The following is a 19,438-nucleotide window of genomic DNA, read 5'->3' as shown; positions in this document are numbered from 1 at the left end:
GGGTAAGCCTGCATTACGACTATAAGACGCACCCCCTATATTCCCCCCTTTTTTAGGGGGGAAAAAGTGCGTCTTGTAGCCCGAAAAATACGGTATACAGTAAAAATATATCAAGAGTTACAGTCAGAGTAAAATATAACAATAATAATACAAGGCTTAAAGGTATAAAGCTGGAGGTCAATTTACCAGGTTGAAGGTCGCTTGTGGAAGCCGGGGGGCTCTGCGCTCCACAGGTAGACAGCTTGGTTGCCGGGCAGCCCCCAGAAAGCGTGTGCTTGCCCCCCTCTGACTGGCCTGCCCTCTTTCGTAGTTCCTCAGTTAGTCATCTTCTGTGAGTGTGTGTCACCCTCCAAGTGTCCTCAGCTCTTGAACCTTCCGTGTCCCTCCCCCCTGTAACTGGGTGGGCTAGCAATCTCCACCCCTCAGCTTCTTTGCAAGATTTATTCCCAATACCTAATAAATGGAATAACTTCTCTCAGGATGATCGGATCAGTACACGGGCAGTACCAGAGCATGTGCCGGTCGTACAGGGATCAAACCTGGACCCATTCGGTCGCTGTGGGAAGCTGATCTCTATATCTTAGGTTCCAGAACTCCCACGGATCCGGGAGTTGCACTGTCAGATGCGCAATTTCTTCAGGGCCATGAGGATATTTTTTATGAGCCTGTACCTCGGACGGCGCGTCCATAATTTATAATTTCATGGTGGAGACGGTCCGGCTGGGCAGATAATGGACTTTGATGCCTGTAGCCACCTGACGTGTATGCTTTAATTGAGCCCCCAAGCACTTCCATGCCCCCTGCTGGTGTGGTTTCCTCACTCAGGGTATGTGCACACGTCCGGATTTCTTGCAGAAATTTCCTGAAGAAAACCGGAAATTTTCTGCAAGAAATCCGCATTATTTTTTTTTTGGGTTTTTTTCCGCGGTTTTTTTAGCATTCTGCAAGCGTAATTAGCTAAAGTGTGACCAACTTTTTATACTATAGATGCTGCTTATGCAGCACCTATAGTAAAAGATAGAGTGTTTAAAAATAATAAAAAAAATAAAAAAATGGTTATACTCACCCTCTGCAGACAGCCAATCTCCTCAGCGGCGTCCGTTCCTATAGATGCCGGTGTGGTTCAGGACCTTCGATGACGTCGCGGCTTGTGATTGGTCGCGTGAGTCACATAAGCGGTCACGCGACCAATCACAAGACAGCGACGTCATCACAGGTCCTGAACCACACCATCTATAGGAACGGAAGAGAAAGCGTGCACCGGAGAGGCGGGAACACTTCGGGGGCCATCAGAGGGTGAGTATATCACTATTTTTTATTTTAATTCTTTTTTTTTTACCAATTATATGGTGCCCAGTCTGTGGAGGAGAGTCTCCTCTCCTCCACCCTGGGTACCAACCGCACATAATCTGCTTACTTCCCGCATGGTGGGCACAGCCCCGTGCGGGAAGTAAGCAGATCAATGCACTCCTAGGTGTGCGGAATCCCCGCAATTCCGCATTTTTAATGAACATGTTGCTTTTTTTTCCACGATGCGATTTTTTTCGCGGAAAAAATCGCAACATTTGCACAAAAAATGCGGAATACCCTGTAAATAATAGGAGGCATATGTAAGCGTTTTTTTCGCGTTTTTATAGCGAAAAAAACGCGAATAATCCTGAACGTGTGCACATGGCCTTAATCTGTAATAGCTGTAAGGAATTTTCTATAGAACCGCCTAAAATGGAATCTATCAAAATGATGACCTCCTAGGGTCCAGACACACAATGGGTATCTGATATGCAAAATATTGTTGTTTACAGGCTACCTCCAGTTTTCACCTCACTGGACACTAAACCAAGCAGTGTCCTTGTCCTTATTCTGGGCTACCTGCTGTGCGCTGAAGACATTGGCCTAGAGTGATGTAAAGTCGTATGACGCGCGCCCCCGCACTGAAGACATTGGCCCAGCAGGAGAAGGACTCTGCTTAGTTAGGTGTAGCCCTCGGCACAGACTTTGGCCAATCTGTGCTGTGTATTGTTATCAAAAACCACTAATGGTGATGCAGTAAAATGATTATACTGCAGAATCCTGGCTTATAGTCACTATTGTGAAAGTGCAGGTACGCTTTGATATTGGTTTTAAAGCATCATTAATTCCAGGAGGCTATACATGGAAGAGAGATAGCATAGAAAGAAAGTAGAGTAAGCATGAGCTAACAGTGTCAGACTGGTACACAGGAATCGTGGACCCTCCCCTCACGGGTTACAATCTAAAGACTACTGAAGGAGACAGGTTGGCATTGGAAACAGCTCAGGTGGGATTGACATGACAACAGAGTTATTGGCGGTTGAAGGCATTTCTGAAAACATGTTTTTAGGTTGTGGTAAGCGCTTCATGATGGGCTAAGGTAGCAAGTTACAGCGTATGAAGGATGGATAGGAAAGTGTGATGAGCGGACAAGCAGAAAGCTTGTTAAGACCCAAGATTACATGAGGAGAATTATAGTGAGATTAGGTTAAAGTTGGTTGTGACAAATTATGGATCGCCTTGTGTGTCACTGTTAGTTTGTGCCACTGTATAACATGCAGGTAAAGCTGAAGACCTCTTGCAAATAAATGAATTTGTAATTTAAAGATTTCTTAAATGCGGCATCATTTTTAATACAAGTACCTCCTGATGCTTAGCATTGCATCCCCTAGCATTAGTATTACTGGCCCTTATGCTGAACTGTAGAAAAAGAACATGGATCTCACACCAAAAATCGTACTTAATCTAATGTCGCCAGGGAAAAACTTACAAAACTGAACATGTGGTTCTTAGTTTAACATTCTGATCTGACTGTATGACGCCTACTACCACGTCACAGCGAACCTCTCAGGGGGTCCTAACTTTTTACATCCTTGAAGGAGCAGCGAGAATGCACCAGCAGGATGGGCGGCCTGGTGCCTCTCGGCGCCCATGCTGCAAGACTGACTCCACTAGCACAAATCCCCACAGCAGCAATGGCTGCCACACAGTACCAACAGCTAGTGAAAGAAGCCACTATGTACATTCCTCTGACCACCTCTTCTAGTGCATGAGCTCGCGCAGGTCCCTCTCTCTTTAAAATGGCATCCTCAGCCATGCAGTGGAATTCCTCTGCCAGCTGGACCTCTGTCTGGAGGCCTCCTGGCAGGATCAGCACACTGTGTATGGAGGCCTCCTGGCAGGATCAGCGCACTGTGTCTGGAGGCCTCCTGGCAGGATCAGCGCACTGTGTCTGGAGGCCTCCTGGCAGGATCAGGGCACTGTCTGGAGGCCTCCTGGCAGGATCAGCACACTGTGTCTGGAGGCCTCCTGGCAGGATCAGCGCACTGTTTGGAGGCCTCCTGGCAGGATCAGCGCACTGTGTATGGAGGCCTCTGACTCCTCCCCAACAGATGATGTTGAGGGAGAGAAGGATCCAACATGTTTGAGTTCTGACAACTACCGGTAATCCTTTTATACTCTTTAGGATAAGCCACAATTGGAAGAGTCTGACAGCGTCTCTCTCATGGTTAACACAGAAGCACTTGGGCTAGCCGAACACTCCTATCTATGGAGGGGAAATAGCTGTTGACGGCTAGCTATTGTGTATGGGTGGGTGATTTAGGGATAGGGTAATAAATAGTTACTTAAAAAAAAAATGTCCAACTTTTTTTCTTATTTCAGAAAATTAATTAACAGAAAATAGAGGATCATAGGTAAATTATAATTAGTATTTACTTAAACTTAATGTGTTTGAGGGATATGGATTGATGTTAAGAACTCAGGAGTCCATAGCTTCGGGTTCATTTAGACAGGCCAACTGCTGCTATTAAATGACAATCAGCTACATGTAATCCAGTCTTGGTTCTTTCAACCCCTTCTTGACCTTTAAAAGTACTGATATGTCCATTATCTGGTCCCTACTTACAGAGCAGGTTCAGAAACTGAGCCTGCACTGTACCTGGCAGATGCCAGCGATGTTACACAGTTGACATTTTCCTATAACAGCAGGGTCTGTAACTAAGCTCTTATCACTAAGGCTTCTTTCACATTTCCGTCGGTACGCGGTCGGCGCAAAGCGTGGGCAGCGGATGCAGTTTTTCAACGCATCTGCTGCCCATTCTAAAGTCCCGGGGAGGAACTAGAGATCTCCGCCCGGGCATGCGCACTCCAAAGTGCAGGATGTGAAGTACGAAAAAAACGTTCCCTTGAACGTTTTTCCGTGATGACGGTCCGCCAAAACACAAAGCATCCAGTGCACGACTGACACGACGTATGGCCATACGTCTCGATCCGTCGGCAATACAAGTCTATGGGAAAAAACCGCATCCTGCGGACACATTTGCAGGATAAGTTTTTTCCCAAAACTACGCATTGTGACAGATCAATAAAGACGGAAGTGTGAAAGCAGCCTAAGGCTTCGTTCACGCTTCCGTCTTCCAAATCTGCACAGGATCCATCAAGACGTTGAAATGACGGATCCTGTGCAGATTGTGGAAAACGTGTGCACTGGGCCCGTCTTTCTGATGGACCCGGTCGAGCCTATGTGCACCTGATTGCGAGATTTTACAATGTATTACTAGGAAGTAACACTAGCTGCCGGGAGCATAGACAGCATCAATAGTAAAAAAAGAGCGAGAGAGAATTTCCCTGACGGGAAATTTTTCCACGCATGCTCTCTTTGAAAAGGTGGGACCTGTCGCTGGGTTCCTGCTTTTCACAGTCAACGACGCATCCTGCGCCCATAGACTACTATTGTAGCCACTGGCGGGCAGCGCAGGAGGCGTTGCTGACCGATTTTCCGACGTGCAAAAAAGTTCCTCTGAAGGTTTTCTCTGCCGTTTTTTTTTTTTTTTATGCAGGATCCAGTGAAAGACTGATGAAACGGATGGCCATCCGTTACAACCCGTCTCTAAGGCTACTTTCACATTAGCGTTGTACGACGCACGTCGCAATGCGACGTGCCGACATACTGACACATACTGTGAAAAAAAACACAACGGGGGCAGCGGATGCAGTTTTACAACGCATCCGCTGCCCCATTGTGATGTCCGGGGAGGCGGGGGCGGAGTTCCGGGGCGGAGTTCCGGCCGCGCATGCGCGGTTGGAAAAGGCGGACACGACGCACAAAAAAAGTTACATGTAACTTTTTTTGTGCTGACGGTCTGCCACAACACGACGCATCCGTCACACGACGGATGCAACGTGTGGCAATCCGTCGCAATGCGTTGCTAATGCAAGTGTATGGAGAAAAAACGCATCCTGCAGGCAATTTTGCAGGATGCGTTTTTTCTCCAAAACGACGCATTGCGACGTGCGTCGTACGACGCTAGTGTGAAAGCACCCTAATACAAGTCTGTGGGGAAATTGCAGGATCCTGCTAATTTTTTTGCAGGATCCTGCATTCTCAAAAAACGACGGATTGTGACGGGAGCTGAAAGACGCAAGTGTGAAAGTAGCCTAAGGGTGCTTTCACACTAGCGTCGTACGACGCACATCGCAATGCGTCGTTTTGGGGAAAAAACGCATCCTGCAAAATTGCCTGCAGGATGCGTTTTTTCTCCATACACTTGCATTAGCGACGGATTGCCACACGTTGCATCCGTCGTGCGACGGATGCGTCATGTTGTGGCAGACCGTCGGCACAAAAAAAGTTACATGTAACTTTTTTTGTGCGTCGTGTCCGCCATTTCCGATCGCGCATGCGCGGCCGGAACTCCGCCCCCTCCTCCCCGGACCTCACAATGGGGCAGTGGATGCGTTGTAAAACTGCATCCACTGCCCCCGTTGTGTTTTTTATTCACAGTATGCGTCGGTACGTCGCATTGCGATGTGCGTCGTACGACGCTAGTGTGAAAGTAGCCTAACACTGTCAGTCTCAGATTTCAAGTGCCAATTGGTTTCCTATGGCAGCTAGGGGCCTGCCATAGAATTAAAGTCCTGTGAAGCCCAGGCAGAGACCAGGGGTTTGGCTATGTGCAACGATACTGTGGAATTGCAGTATATAGAACAAGTAATTAGACAATCAAGGGTTCAAACCCTCGAATAGGCTATAAAAAAAAAAAAAAAAAAAATTGTATCACACCCCTCTTACCCCATTAATAAGAGAGGGGGAAAACGGTAAACAAATTTGGTATCCCTGCATCCATAAAATGCTCATCAGTAAAATTATCCCATTCGTTAAAGCAGTAAAGATGGGGAAAAAAGACCAGAATTAGTTGTACAGTTGCTGCAATAAGAAGCAATCAAAATGTTTCCGCCCCAAACTGATATAGATAAAAATGTCAGTCCCGCACTTTCCATATTCTTTAATGCGGTGGAATTGAGAAAATGGCTGCTGGAGGTGGCACATGCGCAGATTGAGATCTCCCCTCCGAGATCTCATCTCCCAATATCTCAATTGCGCATGCGTCGCCTTTGGCGGCTATTTACCGGTAGTCCACAGCGTTAAAAAGTATGGAAGTTGTGGGGCTTCGGGCTCTCACAAAATGTCGGCAGAGCCTCCACACCACCGAACACCCCATCTTACCAGCCTTGGGCCCACAGCATCGCCCCACTACACCCCTTGCTACCAGCCTGGGGCCTTCTGCATCTCCTGCCTCTGCCAGCTTCCTGCAACAGCAACCATGCCACCTCCAACCCCGCTCCAAAAATAAATGCCTCCCCAAAATTGTGTGTCTTAAAATCCACAAAATACAGTACTTATTTCATGCAATAAAATGCAATTTAGTTATGTAAAAATCATACATTGTAATTTTCAGTTTTTTTCTTTTAGATTGTCTCTCACAGGTGAAGAGTACCTATGATAAAAGTTACAGACGTCTCCATTCTTTGTAGGCGGGAAAACTTGCAAAATTGACCGTGTAACGAATCCTTATTTTCCCCACTGTACACACATGTACTTGCACATCTGCTCTCATATGGGCATTTTATTACTCCACTTTAAACATTTCTGTGAATTTTTAGACGTGTTTAGGAGCGTTTAACAGCAAAGCATGTTGTGCATAATATCTTAATATTTTAAAAATTCTCTGTACAATGTGATACAAGGGAGTAGAAGGTGAGAGGCCACAGAGAATGATTTTGTGGGAGATGGTGAAGGTACGCTTAAGCACTTTTGTTGTCTCTGGGGTGATGAAACTGAGGATTTGAGAAGTTTTTGAATTGTAGCGGCAGGAAGTTTTATGTAATACTAGCTGAAGAGCCCGGCGTTGCCTGGGCATAGTAAATATCTGTGGTTAGTTATAGCACCTCACTTCTCTTATTTTCCCATCACGCCTCTCATTTTCCCCATCACATCTTTCATTTTCCCCCTCACATCTCTCATTTTCCCCCTCACTCCTCTCATTCCCCCTAACACTTGTCATTTCGACCTCACATCTGTCATTTTCCGATCACTCCACTATTTTCCCTCACTCCTCTCATGTTGCACTCACACCTTTTCATTTTCACCTCAGTATATACATGTTTGTCATCTCCCTTATATATAGTATACACCTGTATGTCATCTCCTGTATATAGTATATACCTGTATGTTATCTCCCCTGTATATAGTAAATACCTGCAGTGTGTCATGTCCCCTGTATATAGTATATACCTGTATGTCATCTCCTCCTATATATAGTATATACCTGTATGTAATCTCCTCCTGTATATAGTATATACCTGTGTGTCATCTCACCTATATATAGTATATATCTGTGTGTCATCTCCTCCTGTATATAGTATATACCTGTATGTCATCTCCTCCTGTATATACTATATACCTGTAGGTAATCTGCTCCTGTATATAGTATATACCTGTGTGTCATCTCCTGTATATAGTATATACCTTTATGTCATCTCCTGCTGTATGTAGTATGTACCTGTATGTCATCTCCTCCTCTATATAGTATATACCTGTGTGTCATCTCTCCTGTATATAGTATATATCTGTGTGTCATCTCCTCCTGTATATAGTATATACTTGTGTGTCATCTCCCCTGTAAATATATACCTGTGTGTCATCTCCTCCTGTATATAGTATATGTCTGTATGTCATCCCCTCCTGTATTAGACCTCGTTGACACGTTATTTGGTCAGTATTTTTACCTCAGTATTTGTAAGCTAAATTGGCAGCCTGATAAATCCCCAGCCAACAGTAAGCCCTCCCCCTGGCAGTATATATTAGCTCACACATACACATAATAGACTGGTCATGTGACTGACAGCTGCCGGATTCCTATATGGTACATTTGTTGCTCTTGTAGTTTTTCTGCTTATTAATCAGATTTTTATTTTTGAAGGATAATACCAGACTTGTGTGTGTTTTAGGGCGAGTTTCGTGTGTCAAGTTGTGTGTGTTGAGTTGCGTGTGGCGACATGCATGTAGCAACTTTTGTGAGATGAGTTTTGTGTGGCGACATGCGTGTAGCAACTTTTTGTGTGTCGAGTTGCATGTGACAGGTTAGTGTAGCAAGTTGTGTGTAGCAAGTTTTGCGCATGGCGAGTTTTGCGCGTGGCGAGTTTTATGTGTGGTGCCTTTTGAGTATGTGCAAGTTTTGTGTGAGGCAACTTTTGCATGTGTTGCAACTTTTGTGCATGTGGCAATTTTTCCGTGTGTGCAAGTTTTGCGTGTGGCGAGTTTTCCATGAGGTGAGTTTTGCACGTGTGGCGAGTTTTGCATGTGGAGAGTTTTGCGCGTGGCGAGTTTTGAGCGGCGACTTTTGTGTTTCTACTTTTATGTGGCGAGGTTGGTGTATGTGTGGTGAAATGTGCGCTGAGGGTGGTATATGTGTTCGAGCACGTGGTAGTGTGTGGCGCATTTTGTGTGTGTGTTCATATCCCCGTGGTGGTGTGGTGATTATCCCATGTCGGGGCCCCACCTTAGCAACTGTACAGTATATACTCTTTGGCGCCATCGCTGTCATTCTTTAAGTCCCCCTTGTTCACATCTGGCAGCTGTTAATTTGCCTCCAACACTTTTCCTTTCATTTTTTCCCCATTATGTAGATAGGGGCAAAATTGTTTGGTGAATTGGAAAGCGCGGGGTTAAAATTTCGCCTCACAACATAGCCTTGACGCTCTCGGGGTCCAGACGTGTGACTGTGCAAAATTTTGTGCCTGTAGCTGCGACGCCTCCAACACTTTTCCTTTCACTTTTTCCCCCAATATGTAGATAGGGGCAAAATAGTTTGGTGAATTGGAAAGCGCGGGGTTAAAATTTCACCTCACAACATAGCCTATGACGCTCTCGGGGTCCAGACGTGTGACTGTGCAAAATTTTGTGCCTGTAGCTGCGACGCCTCCAACACTTTTCCTTTCACTTTTTCCCCCATTATGTAGATAGGGGCAAAATAGTTTGGTGAATTGGAAAGCGCGGGGTTAAAATTTCACCTCACAACATAGCCTATGACGCTCTCGGGGTCCAGACGTGTGACTGCAAAATTTTGTGGCTGTAGCTGCGACGGTTCAGATGCCAATCCCGGACATACATACATACATACATACATACATACATACATACATACATACATACACACATTCAGCTTTATATATTAGATTTGGACAGCTGAAGGTGGATGTGCTGCTGAAATAGCTTTCAGGTGAACAGTAGTAGTGAAATGGGGCACGAAGAAGATTGGTTGGGAGATGGTTTCTTGAGCACAGGTGTGATGGTTGCATGTTTGGGCACCTGCACACAATCTTTTTGCAAAAACTGAGCAGGCATTACGTTTTTGAAGAGTTTCTGCTCTAAAACAGTCACGAAATTTCTATGCGCATATACTCTTAAAGGCAAACTGACAGGTTTTTGCCACCTAATCAGAGAGAAGCATAATGTAGAGCCTGAGACCCTGATTCCAACAATGTGTCACTTACTGATCTGCTTCCTATAGTTTAGTTTTGAAAAAAATCTCTTATCAGCAGGAGCTTATCATGAGAGCACTAGTAAACCTGCTGCCAGCTAGTCCTCTATATGAGCTCTGTATAACCCCACCCCCACCACTGATTGGTAGCTTTCTGTGTACACTGTGCATATGCAGAAAGCTGCCAATCAGTGGTGGGGGTGTGGATATACATAGCACAATATTCAGAGAACTGCCAAATAAGTGGCCTCTTGCTGGAATCTGTGTCTTTGCCTTTACATCAAGCTCATCGCAAATGGGGTAGCAAAAAGCAGGTGACAGATTCCCATTAAAAGAAGGGAAAATAAGGAAGACAAAATATAATAGCTGGCATATTATAATATAGGGGATTACATCTTATGAAATCTCATTCGTACAACTGATAAAAAGAGCCCTATTTTATGGTTCTCAATAGAAAGTATTATAGAAAAATAATTTGGGCTTTAATTAGGATTTAATTGCTGTCGCCTTACTACCCAATAGAGTGCCCTTATATTTCCAAAGCAACATGCAACCAAAAAAAGGACTTCCAAGTATTTTACTGCATATAAAATCGATTATTAATAAATCGGATGGGTGATCACTTAAATTTATATTAAATATTTCTTGTAAATCAAAAGGTATTTAATTTAGTTGATAAGTGAAAAGCACAAGTTAATAATTTAAATATTAAAATAAAAATATTTTAGGACTGGCCAAATATATTATGTAACATTTTTCATAAGATCAAGTTAAGAACATTTCTCATTTCTGTATACACATTACTGTTAACCTTTTATCATGTAAGTGAACTGTTAAGATCTATGGGCTGGACATGGATCTCCTTGAGAATCTGCTTCTATAGCTTATTTTACACTGGCTTTTCTCTATTTGGACAACCCCTGTCAATCACTGCTTCCACCCTGTAAGATAATCTCTATACTCTCCTCCGGTGCCAGCACAATTCCAGCTGTGTCGACCTCTCCTGCGGCTCGCGTCACGCAATCCCTGAGGCCAGTCAGCAGCCACTTCTCTTCCTCTGGACCTAACTAACACCAGGTGGAAGGGAGAGCTGTGGGTGTTCTTTCACTTCTTCCGAATGTCTGATTTTCCTAAAGGAGGGGACAGGGATTATGAGGAGAGCAGACTGTCATTACTAGTATCTCCTCTTAAATTAAGCTCTGGGGGCAGATTCTCCTGCAGATTAGTGGCTGACCATGGCTTGGAGCAGCTAATTTACAGAAAAGAAAAGGTGGCTTTTTCTGGAATAAGACATTGGAAATGAAGGTATCATGTTATTCACCTTCAAAACATGCATAGTTGTTTGTTTTTTTTAATTTATCAATATCTTTTATCTTACTAGTAAAGCTTTATTTTTATGATGGTGATATACTGAGTCAAAAAGAAAGTGAAAGATTTAAATTGTTTGTACATTGGTTGGGATATTACCATCATTTATGTTCAGGTGTGGTTTTTTTTGTTTGTTTTTTCATAGAAGGGAAATAAAAATGGCAAAGGTGTCCTCAACTCCTTGATGTCTGGCGCTCTGGCTGGTGCTGTTGCCAAGACCGCAGTTGCCCCGTTGGATCGAACCAAAATCATCTTCCAAGGTAATGGATTCAAAATCCCACATTTTCCATTTATTTTGTAGCCAATATTTTTATTAGCATTAATGGGATTGTCCGGTCTCAAACTACAAGTCTGCAATCACTCTGACTGCAGACTTGTAAATCTTCACATTGTGTGCTGTGAGGAATTTTGGGTCACGTGACCAAGTATGCGATATGCATACTCACAGCCACATTACGACTAGGGCACAGCCTCGCTCAATGCCAGTGTATTGCATACCCATCTAGTCGGAATGTGGCCGGGAGTATTTGTATCACATAATTGTGTTGTGGTCACGTGACGGCCACCCGCAAATCCTCACAGTGAGCAAGATCTGAGCATTCTCAATTCTGCAGTCACAGCGACTGCAGACTATTAGCTTCTGACCGGACAGTCCCTTTATTTGACTCATCATTTAATATAGGTAATGGTCAAAGCTCACCACTTTCCCCCCGTCAAGAGCATGGTATGCCTAAAACATTCCCCTATGGAAGTCGCTGAGTTAAAGCCTGTATATTGCTGCCTATAGGCTATGCGGCTGCTGTAAAGCATACTGTCAACAGAACTTCAAACAAGATGGCTGCCCTCGTAATTTTGTAATTGGAATCTATAAAATCATATACTTTTTAGAAATAAAAACACTTTACCCGGTTGTTAAATAATACAAAATTATTGTAGGTATTACCTAACCATTTAATGGGAGTAACTAAATAAATATATAACTATACACACACGGTGCATTTATTGATGTATTTTTTTCTTAATGATTCTTACTCGTTATGTCAATAATCCTGAGTTGGAAGGTCTGCCATACACATACGTCCAGATTGGGCCAGACCTGCTGATGTTGGCACAGCCAGCGAGCCCGCTGTCTTATGTGCCTTCACCGATATTGGGGAGGAAAGATTCAGCATTCCCAGTGCTTTGCTGCCCTCAGAGATGGCTGCTAGCGGTTCCTTCTCCTTTCCCTCTTAGTGTGCCCGAGTATGAAGGGGGAAGGCTGGGTCCTAGAATACCTGTGAATACAATGGCTTTGGAAGGTGTATAGCCTTTTAGTTTCCGAGTCTTTGGATACCGTCCAGAGCGGCTTTCTGGCTGTAGTGAGAAGTCCAGTGACTGGCACCAATATCCTCTTGTAACCTGCAGAGAAGAAAGCAAATCTAATGAATAAAAGTATTGTGCTTCTAGTTTCTTGTAGATTTCACCCCAAAGTGCAGGGCTATATAGGATGTTTGTGGCTAATGTCATAAGCTGTTGCCTGTAACATTTGCCTTTTGTGTCATACTCCAATACTGATCTATTGTACATTAGATTTTGCTAATTCCATTCCCCAGCCACTAAGCTGTTATTTCATCTCATTTACAGTGTCGTCAAACAGATTCTCTGCTAAGGTAAGAGTGCTGCTTGCCCTAAGGGAACTGCTCCTGCAATTCATGCTGCCCAAATTATTTTCTGTGCAATATCCTGGCATTTAGGAGAAAACCTAGTTTGTAGATTCAGCCAGGGACCACAGCCAGAGATGAGACTAGCCCTGTGCTGCCCTTGGCCGGCTTGTCTGAACACCACTCCAAATGATTCACATGTCAATCACTTAGAGTGGCGCAGAGGGATGGAAAAAAGGAAGGATGAAGGAAACACTCCAGAATGTTTTTTTTCTCCTATCGCACTGTGCACTTCTTATGTATGGGGTACCTGCTAACCTGCCTTCCCTTTTGCTTCTCCTCAGTCTCTTGATTTCCAGATGTCACCAGCATTGTATGCCTCTGTACTGTAGCAAACCCATTATGCATCAGGACACCTTGGCATCATTTAGAGCCTCTCTGCGTGCTGTTAGAACAGTGATTTTTCCCTCTATATTTAATTTTGTAATGGAGCTGTGCAGTCCTCATCAAAATTAGAACCACTGGAATGTTGTTATAAATGTATGATATGTGGGGTGTTACTGCTTGGACTCCCATGATTCAGGATTTCAAAGTCTTGTGTGAATGGAATGGTAATACACTTGCTGCATTCACTTCTATGTGTCTGTGGAAGTGATTGTGACTAGTGATGAGTGAATATACTCATTACTCGAGATTTCTCGAGCACGCTCTGGTGTCCTCAGAGTATTTTTTAGGGCTTGGAGATTTTCATCGCCGCAGCTGAATGATTTACATCTGTTAGCCAGCGTAAGTACATGTGGGGATTCCCTAGCAACCAGGCAACCCCCACATGTAATCAAGCTGGCTAGTAGCTGTAAATCATTCAGCTGAGGCGAGGAAAACTAAACCTCCGAGCACTAAAAAATACTCTGAGGACCCCCGATCGTGCTCGGGAAATCTCGAGTAACAAGTATATTCGCTCATCACTAATTGTGACGACTTCTTCAATAGAGAGTGAATGGAGCAGTGGTCACTCATGAGCATTACTTTTCTCATGGAATCCTTACCTATCATCACATTTTGCAGTTATTGACATAGCCACAGGTGCAAATAACTCTTTTGCTTTTTTACAGGAAGCCTACAGGCTGATATATCGCACTTACCTCAATGAGGGCTTTCTAAGTCTCTGGAGAGGCAATTCTGCCACTATGGTGCGAGTCATCCCCTATGCTGCCATACAGTTCTGCGCCCATGAACAGTATAAGAAACTGCTTGGCAGCTATTATGGCTTTCAAGGAGCGTAAGTATGTAGATCATCTTTATAGAAAACTAGCTGAAGAGCCCGGCGTTGCCTGGGCATAGTAAATATCTGTGGTTAGTTATAGCACCTCACTTCTCTTATTTTCCCATCACGCCTCTCATTTTCCCCATCACATCTTTCATTTTCCCCCTCACATCTCTCATTTTCTCCCTCACACCTCTAATTTTCCCCCTCACTCCTCTTATTTTCTCCCTCACTCCTCTCATTCCCCCCTAACACTTGTCATTTCGACCTCACATCTGTCATTTTCCGATCACTCCACTATTTTCCCTCACTCCTCTCATTTTGCACTCACACCTTTTCATTTTCACCTCACACCTCTCATTTTCACCTCAGTATATACATGTTTGTCATCTCCCTTATATATAGTATACACCTGTATGTCATCTCCTGTATATAGTATATACCTGTATGTCATCTCCCCTGTATATAGTATATACCTGCTGTGTCATCTCCCCTGTATATAGTATGTACCTGTATGTCATCTCCTCCTATATATAGTATATACCTGTATGTAATCTCCTCCTGTATATAGTATATACCTGTGTCATCTCACCTATATATAGTATATATCTGTGTGTCATCTCCTCCTGTATATAGTATATACCTGTATGTCATCTCCTCCTATACATAGCATATACCTGTATGTCATCTCCTCCTGTATATACTATATACCTGTAGGTAATCTGCTCCTGTATATAGTATATGCCTGTGTGTCATCTCCTCCTGTATATAGTATATACCTGTATGTCATCTCCCCTGTATGTAGTATGTACCTGTATGTCATCTCCTCCTCTATATAGTATATACCTGTGTGTCATCGCCTCCTGTATATAGTATATATCTGTCACCTCTCCTGTATATAGTATATATGTGTGTCATCTCCTCCTGTATATAGTATATACCTGTGTCATCTCTCATGTATATAGTATATATCTGTGTGTCATCGCCTCCTGTATATAGTATATATCTGTGTCACCTCTCCTGTGTATAGTATATATGTGTGTCATCTCCTCCTGTATATAGTATATACCTGTGTGTCATCTCTCATGTATATAGTATATATCTGTATGTCATCTCCTCCTGTATTAGACCTCGTTCACACGTTATTTGGTCAGTATTTTTACCTCAGTATTTGTAAGCTAAATTGGCAGCCTGATAAATCCCCAGCCAACAGTAAGCCCACCCCCTGGCAGTATATACCGTATTAGCTCACACATACACATAATAGACAGGTCATGTGACTGACAGCTGCCGGATTCCTATAAGGTACATTTGTTGCTCTTGTAGTTTGTCTGCTTATTAATCAGATTTTTATTTTTGAAGGATAATACCAGACTTGTGTGTGTTTTAGGGCGAGTTTCGTGTGTCAAGTTGTGTGTGTTGAGTTGCGTGTGGCGACATGCATGTAGCGACTTTTGTGAGGTGATTTTTGTGTGGCGACATGCGTATAGCAACTTTTTGTGTGTCGAGTTGCATGTGACAGGTTAGTGTAGCAAGTTGTGTGCAGCAAGTTTTGCGCATGGCGAGTTTTATGTGTGGTGCCTTTTGAGTATGTGCAAGTTTTGTGTGAGGCAACTTTTGCATGTGTTGCAACTTTTGTGCATGTGGCAATTTTTCCGCGTGTGCAAGTTTTGCGTGTGGCGAGTTTTCCATGAGGTGAGTTTTGCACGTGTGGCGAGTTTTTCATGTGGAGAGTTTTGCGCATGGCGAGTTTTGAGCGGCGACTTTTGTGTTTCGACTTTTATGTGGCGAGGTTGGTGTATGTGTGGTGAAATGTGCGCTGAGGGTGGTATATGTGTTCGAGCACGTGGTAGTGTGTGGCGCATTTTGTGTGTGTGTTCATATCCCCATGGTGGTGTGGTGATTATCCCATGTCGGGGCCCCACCTTAGCAACTGTACAGTATATACTCTTTGGCGCCATCGCTGTCATTCTTTAAGTCCCCCTTGTTCACATCTGGCAGCTGTTAATTTGCCTCCAACACTTTTCCTTTCATTTTTTCCCCATTATGTGGATAGGGGCAAAATTGTTTGGTGAATTGGAAAGCGCGGGGTTAAAATTTCACCTCACAACATAGCTTTGACGCTCTCGGGGTCCAGACGTGTGACTGTGCAAAATTTTGTGCCTGTAGCTGCGACGCCTCCAACACTTTTCCTTTCACTTTTTCCCCATTATGTAAATAGGGGCAAAATTGTTTGGTGAATTGGAAAGCGCGGGGTTAAAATTTCACCTCACAACATAGCCTATGACGCTCTCGGGGTCCAGACGTGTGACTGTGCAAACTTTTGTGGCTGTAGCTGCGACGGTGCAGATGCCAATCCCGGACATACACACATACACACTTTCAGCTTTATATATTAGATATACTTCTTCACTTCAGACTGACTGCAAGTGCTGGGACTAAAGGAGAAATTGCTAACGCCTTTCATGTGATAGCAGTTAGTGTGGGGGTAGAGGAGTATACAGCATTATGAGAGGAGAGCTGCATACGTATTTGTAATGCTCTGCGCCCAGCACTTTGTAATCACACATCGCTCTTCAGTGAGAACCGGGCTATCTGTTATTACATGTCTCACACTGAGACACCTGTTCTTTGCTATTGTGGGGATGTATTTTTTTTTTCTCAATCTATTTTTCTGCTTGCTTATGATTGGTCCATGTCATGCAGGGGAAGAAGCGCACACCCCCAGTGAAAAATCTCTGGCAATTCCCCCTGTGACTTGACATAAATTATAACCTAAACTTTACAATCTATTATCTCCACAACAGAGAAAATGATCAGTGTTTTAGGCTGACATTCGTCTGTGTATGGGGGGCTTTTGATTTTGTGTACGCATTTACACATACATATGTTCTGAAAGCGGTAATGGTGGCTTTTTTCTTTTGACATTCTGTACATTTGAAAAAAATCTCTGTATATGTAGATTTTTATAATGTGGTTCTTCAAGCTCTAAAGTAGCATCGAGCTGTGGAAAATCTAAAAAAAAAAGGTTAAAAAGTGCTGTTTGTGAATGCAGCCTCATAGAGTAAGTTATGGCTCTTGGAATGTGACAATGAAAAAAACACAAGTTGATCCTTTAAAGCGGTATTCCTATTTCATACATTTATGATCTATCCACAGGTTATGCCATAAATGTATAGTAGAGCAATGGAACCTGATGGCAGTCTGCTGTTAGTGATTCAGTGTTTGGAAATGCCAAACAAATGGAGGAATTCTGTCTAACTGTCCACTCACAACAAAGAGGGTTAGAGCCCTATTCTTGAAACAGATGCAGGTCCCATTGTAAGGGTTGAATATACTGTACAATTATGGCACATCCTGTGGATATGCTATAAATGTAGATGGGAATACTTCTTTGCCATATATGTAGATCACAGTCTGGGTGCCCATGTGTGAAGCGGGCTCAGGTTTTGAGCCTGCTGCAATAAGAGGGAGATCTGTTGCAGTAATCAAAAAATCAAAATGCCAGGATTTGCAATATTTGTTACCCCAGTTCTAAAAAAAAAATGTAATGTGATCATGTTGTATGCACTCCAAAATGGTGCTTCATCGACAGGAGCCCAAAAAGAGATAGGTCTCACAAAGTGGTGCCATAATCCAATGTTTGTTTGTTTTTTACAAGTGTCTGAATTTTTTTCACTACTGACATACTGTATATATAAAAACAAACAATCTATACACAGGTTTGGCATTTTCGTAATTCTATTGACCTGAAGAATCATTCCAGGTCATCTTAACACAGTAAAGCAAATGAACACAGTAAAAGCAAAACCTGAAAAACCATAGTGGAATTGCGTTTTTTTTTATTTGCAATTTCATTCCACTTGTTGTGTTTCCCAGTACGTAATATGGTATATTGAATGGTGCCCCTCAAAGCTACAACTGGTCTTGCAATAAGAGAGTTCTCATATGACTGTATCAACGGACGAATAATACGTTTATGGCTTCTTGTAGAAGGGGGCCACTAAAGCTCAAAATCAAGAAATCTGCCGGTCCCAATGGGGTTAAGTTGCAAACGGGCCGGTTCCTCCAAAGGGTTAAGTTGGTAAAGGAGGAAATGGGCTATAAAGTGCATAAACCTAATAGGAATGCATTGGGTAGAGTCAGTAGGATAGTTTTGTGTGCCCTTGATAACCGTATCATTGCATCATGCGGCCCGTCCTTGGTCACAGTGCTGATTCCTTGTAACTGGATATCACGTGCCTCATGTGAATCACATACTGATTTACAGGAATAACTTTGTCTTCCGTGAATGCTGTCTAGTATGAAAGTATGGGAGTTTCCATGGTTTGAGTTGTGTATTACACTGTACTTTTAGGCCCATCCCTTCATATAATATGCAGTATACATTCTGTATGACGAAGTCAAAAACGGTAATTTCGTCATTCTATTTTCCCTTAAAGGGGTTGTCCAGTACTTTTTATATTAATGAACTATACAACATAGTATAACGTAGATTGGTGATACATGGCACCTGAAGCGGTCAGTTATCACCATTGGGGCCACCAGATATAAAACATATATAGAGAAAAGGACACCACAGCTCAGTACACTGTTTAATGGCTCCTGCCAGGTCCTTGTTTCCTATTCTTTCCAATAGGAGCTGATCTCCAGAACCAGCAGTGACCACTAGGTAGCAGTGGTGTTCCTCTTATACATTTTTGGCATCTGGTTGCGGCAGTCCAGCTTTCACATTTAATAGGTGGCATATCCCAGAAATGTGATCACATGCTAGTATGAGATTAGTATTGTGTGTCTGAAAAAAAGTCGCCGTCCTATCGCGATTGCTACAAAAAAAGTAACACTCAGCAATGTGCGAATACATCCTTAACGTTGCACATTTTGTTTTTAAGCTCTGCTTATGTTTTCTTCCACCAGTGCTTTGACACCCATACCCCGTCTTCTGGCAGGATCTCTCGCTGGGACAACAGCAGCAATGTTAACTTATCCACTGGACCTTGTTCGTGCACGTATGGCTGTCACACCAAAGGAGATGTAAGTTCACCACTGTCTAGCAGCAGTATCTGTATATCTAAGGCTGCCGTCACACTAGCAGTATTTGGTCAGTATCTGTTAGGCTAGGTTCACATTGCGTTAGGGCAATCCGTTTAGCGCTAGCACTTGCGGATTGCGCTAACGCAATGTTCTTGTAGGGGCCGCGTTTAGGGGTCGCGCTAACGTCCCCGCTCTCGCAGATCCCCGATCTGCGAGAGCGGGGAACGGACCTCGGGCGCGCCGCGGACGGTGCAAGCAGCGTCCGAGGCGCGCTTCAAAAGAACGGTACATCGCTAGCG

The 19,438-nt window shown here is 43.5% G+C and overlaps 1 protein-coding gene across 1 annotated transcript in view; it reads left to right on the top strand.

Moving 5' to 3' along the window:
• SLC25A42 (solute carrier family 25 member 42) overlaps window positions 1-19,438 on the top strand; it is a 54,542-nt gene that overhangs the window by 22,068 nt on the left and 13,036 nt on the right. The window contains exons 3-6 of the mRNA XM_077252616.1: window positions 11,347-11,461; window positions 12,825-12,850; window positions 13,954-14,120; window positions 19,023-19,139. Of these exons, the coding sequence (XP_077108731.1) occupies window positions 11,347-11,461; window positions 12,825-12,850; window positions 13,954-14,120; window positions 19,023-19,139 (425 nt within the window). The remainder of the gene's footprint in view (window positions 1-11,346; window positions 11,462-12,824; window positions 12,851-13,953; window positions 14,121-19,022; window positions 19,140-19,438) is intronic.

This window comes from Ranitomeya variabilis, chromosome 1 (genome assembly GCF_051348905.1).
Source record: "Ranitomeya variabilis isolate aRanVar5 chromosome 1, aRanVar5.hap1, whole genome shotgun sequence".
Classification (NCBI taxonomy): Eukaryota; Metazoa; Chordata; class Amphibia; order Anura; family Dendrobatidae; genus Ranitomeya; species Ranitomeya variabilis.
This window is presented reverse-complemented; position numbering and strand designations above follow the sequence as displayed.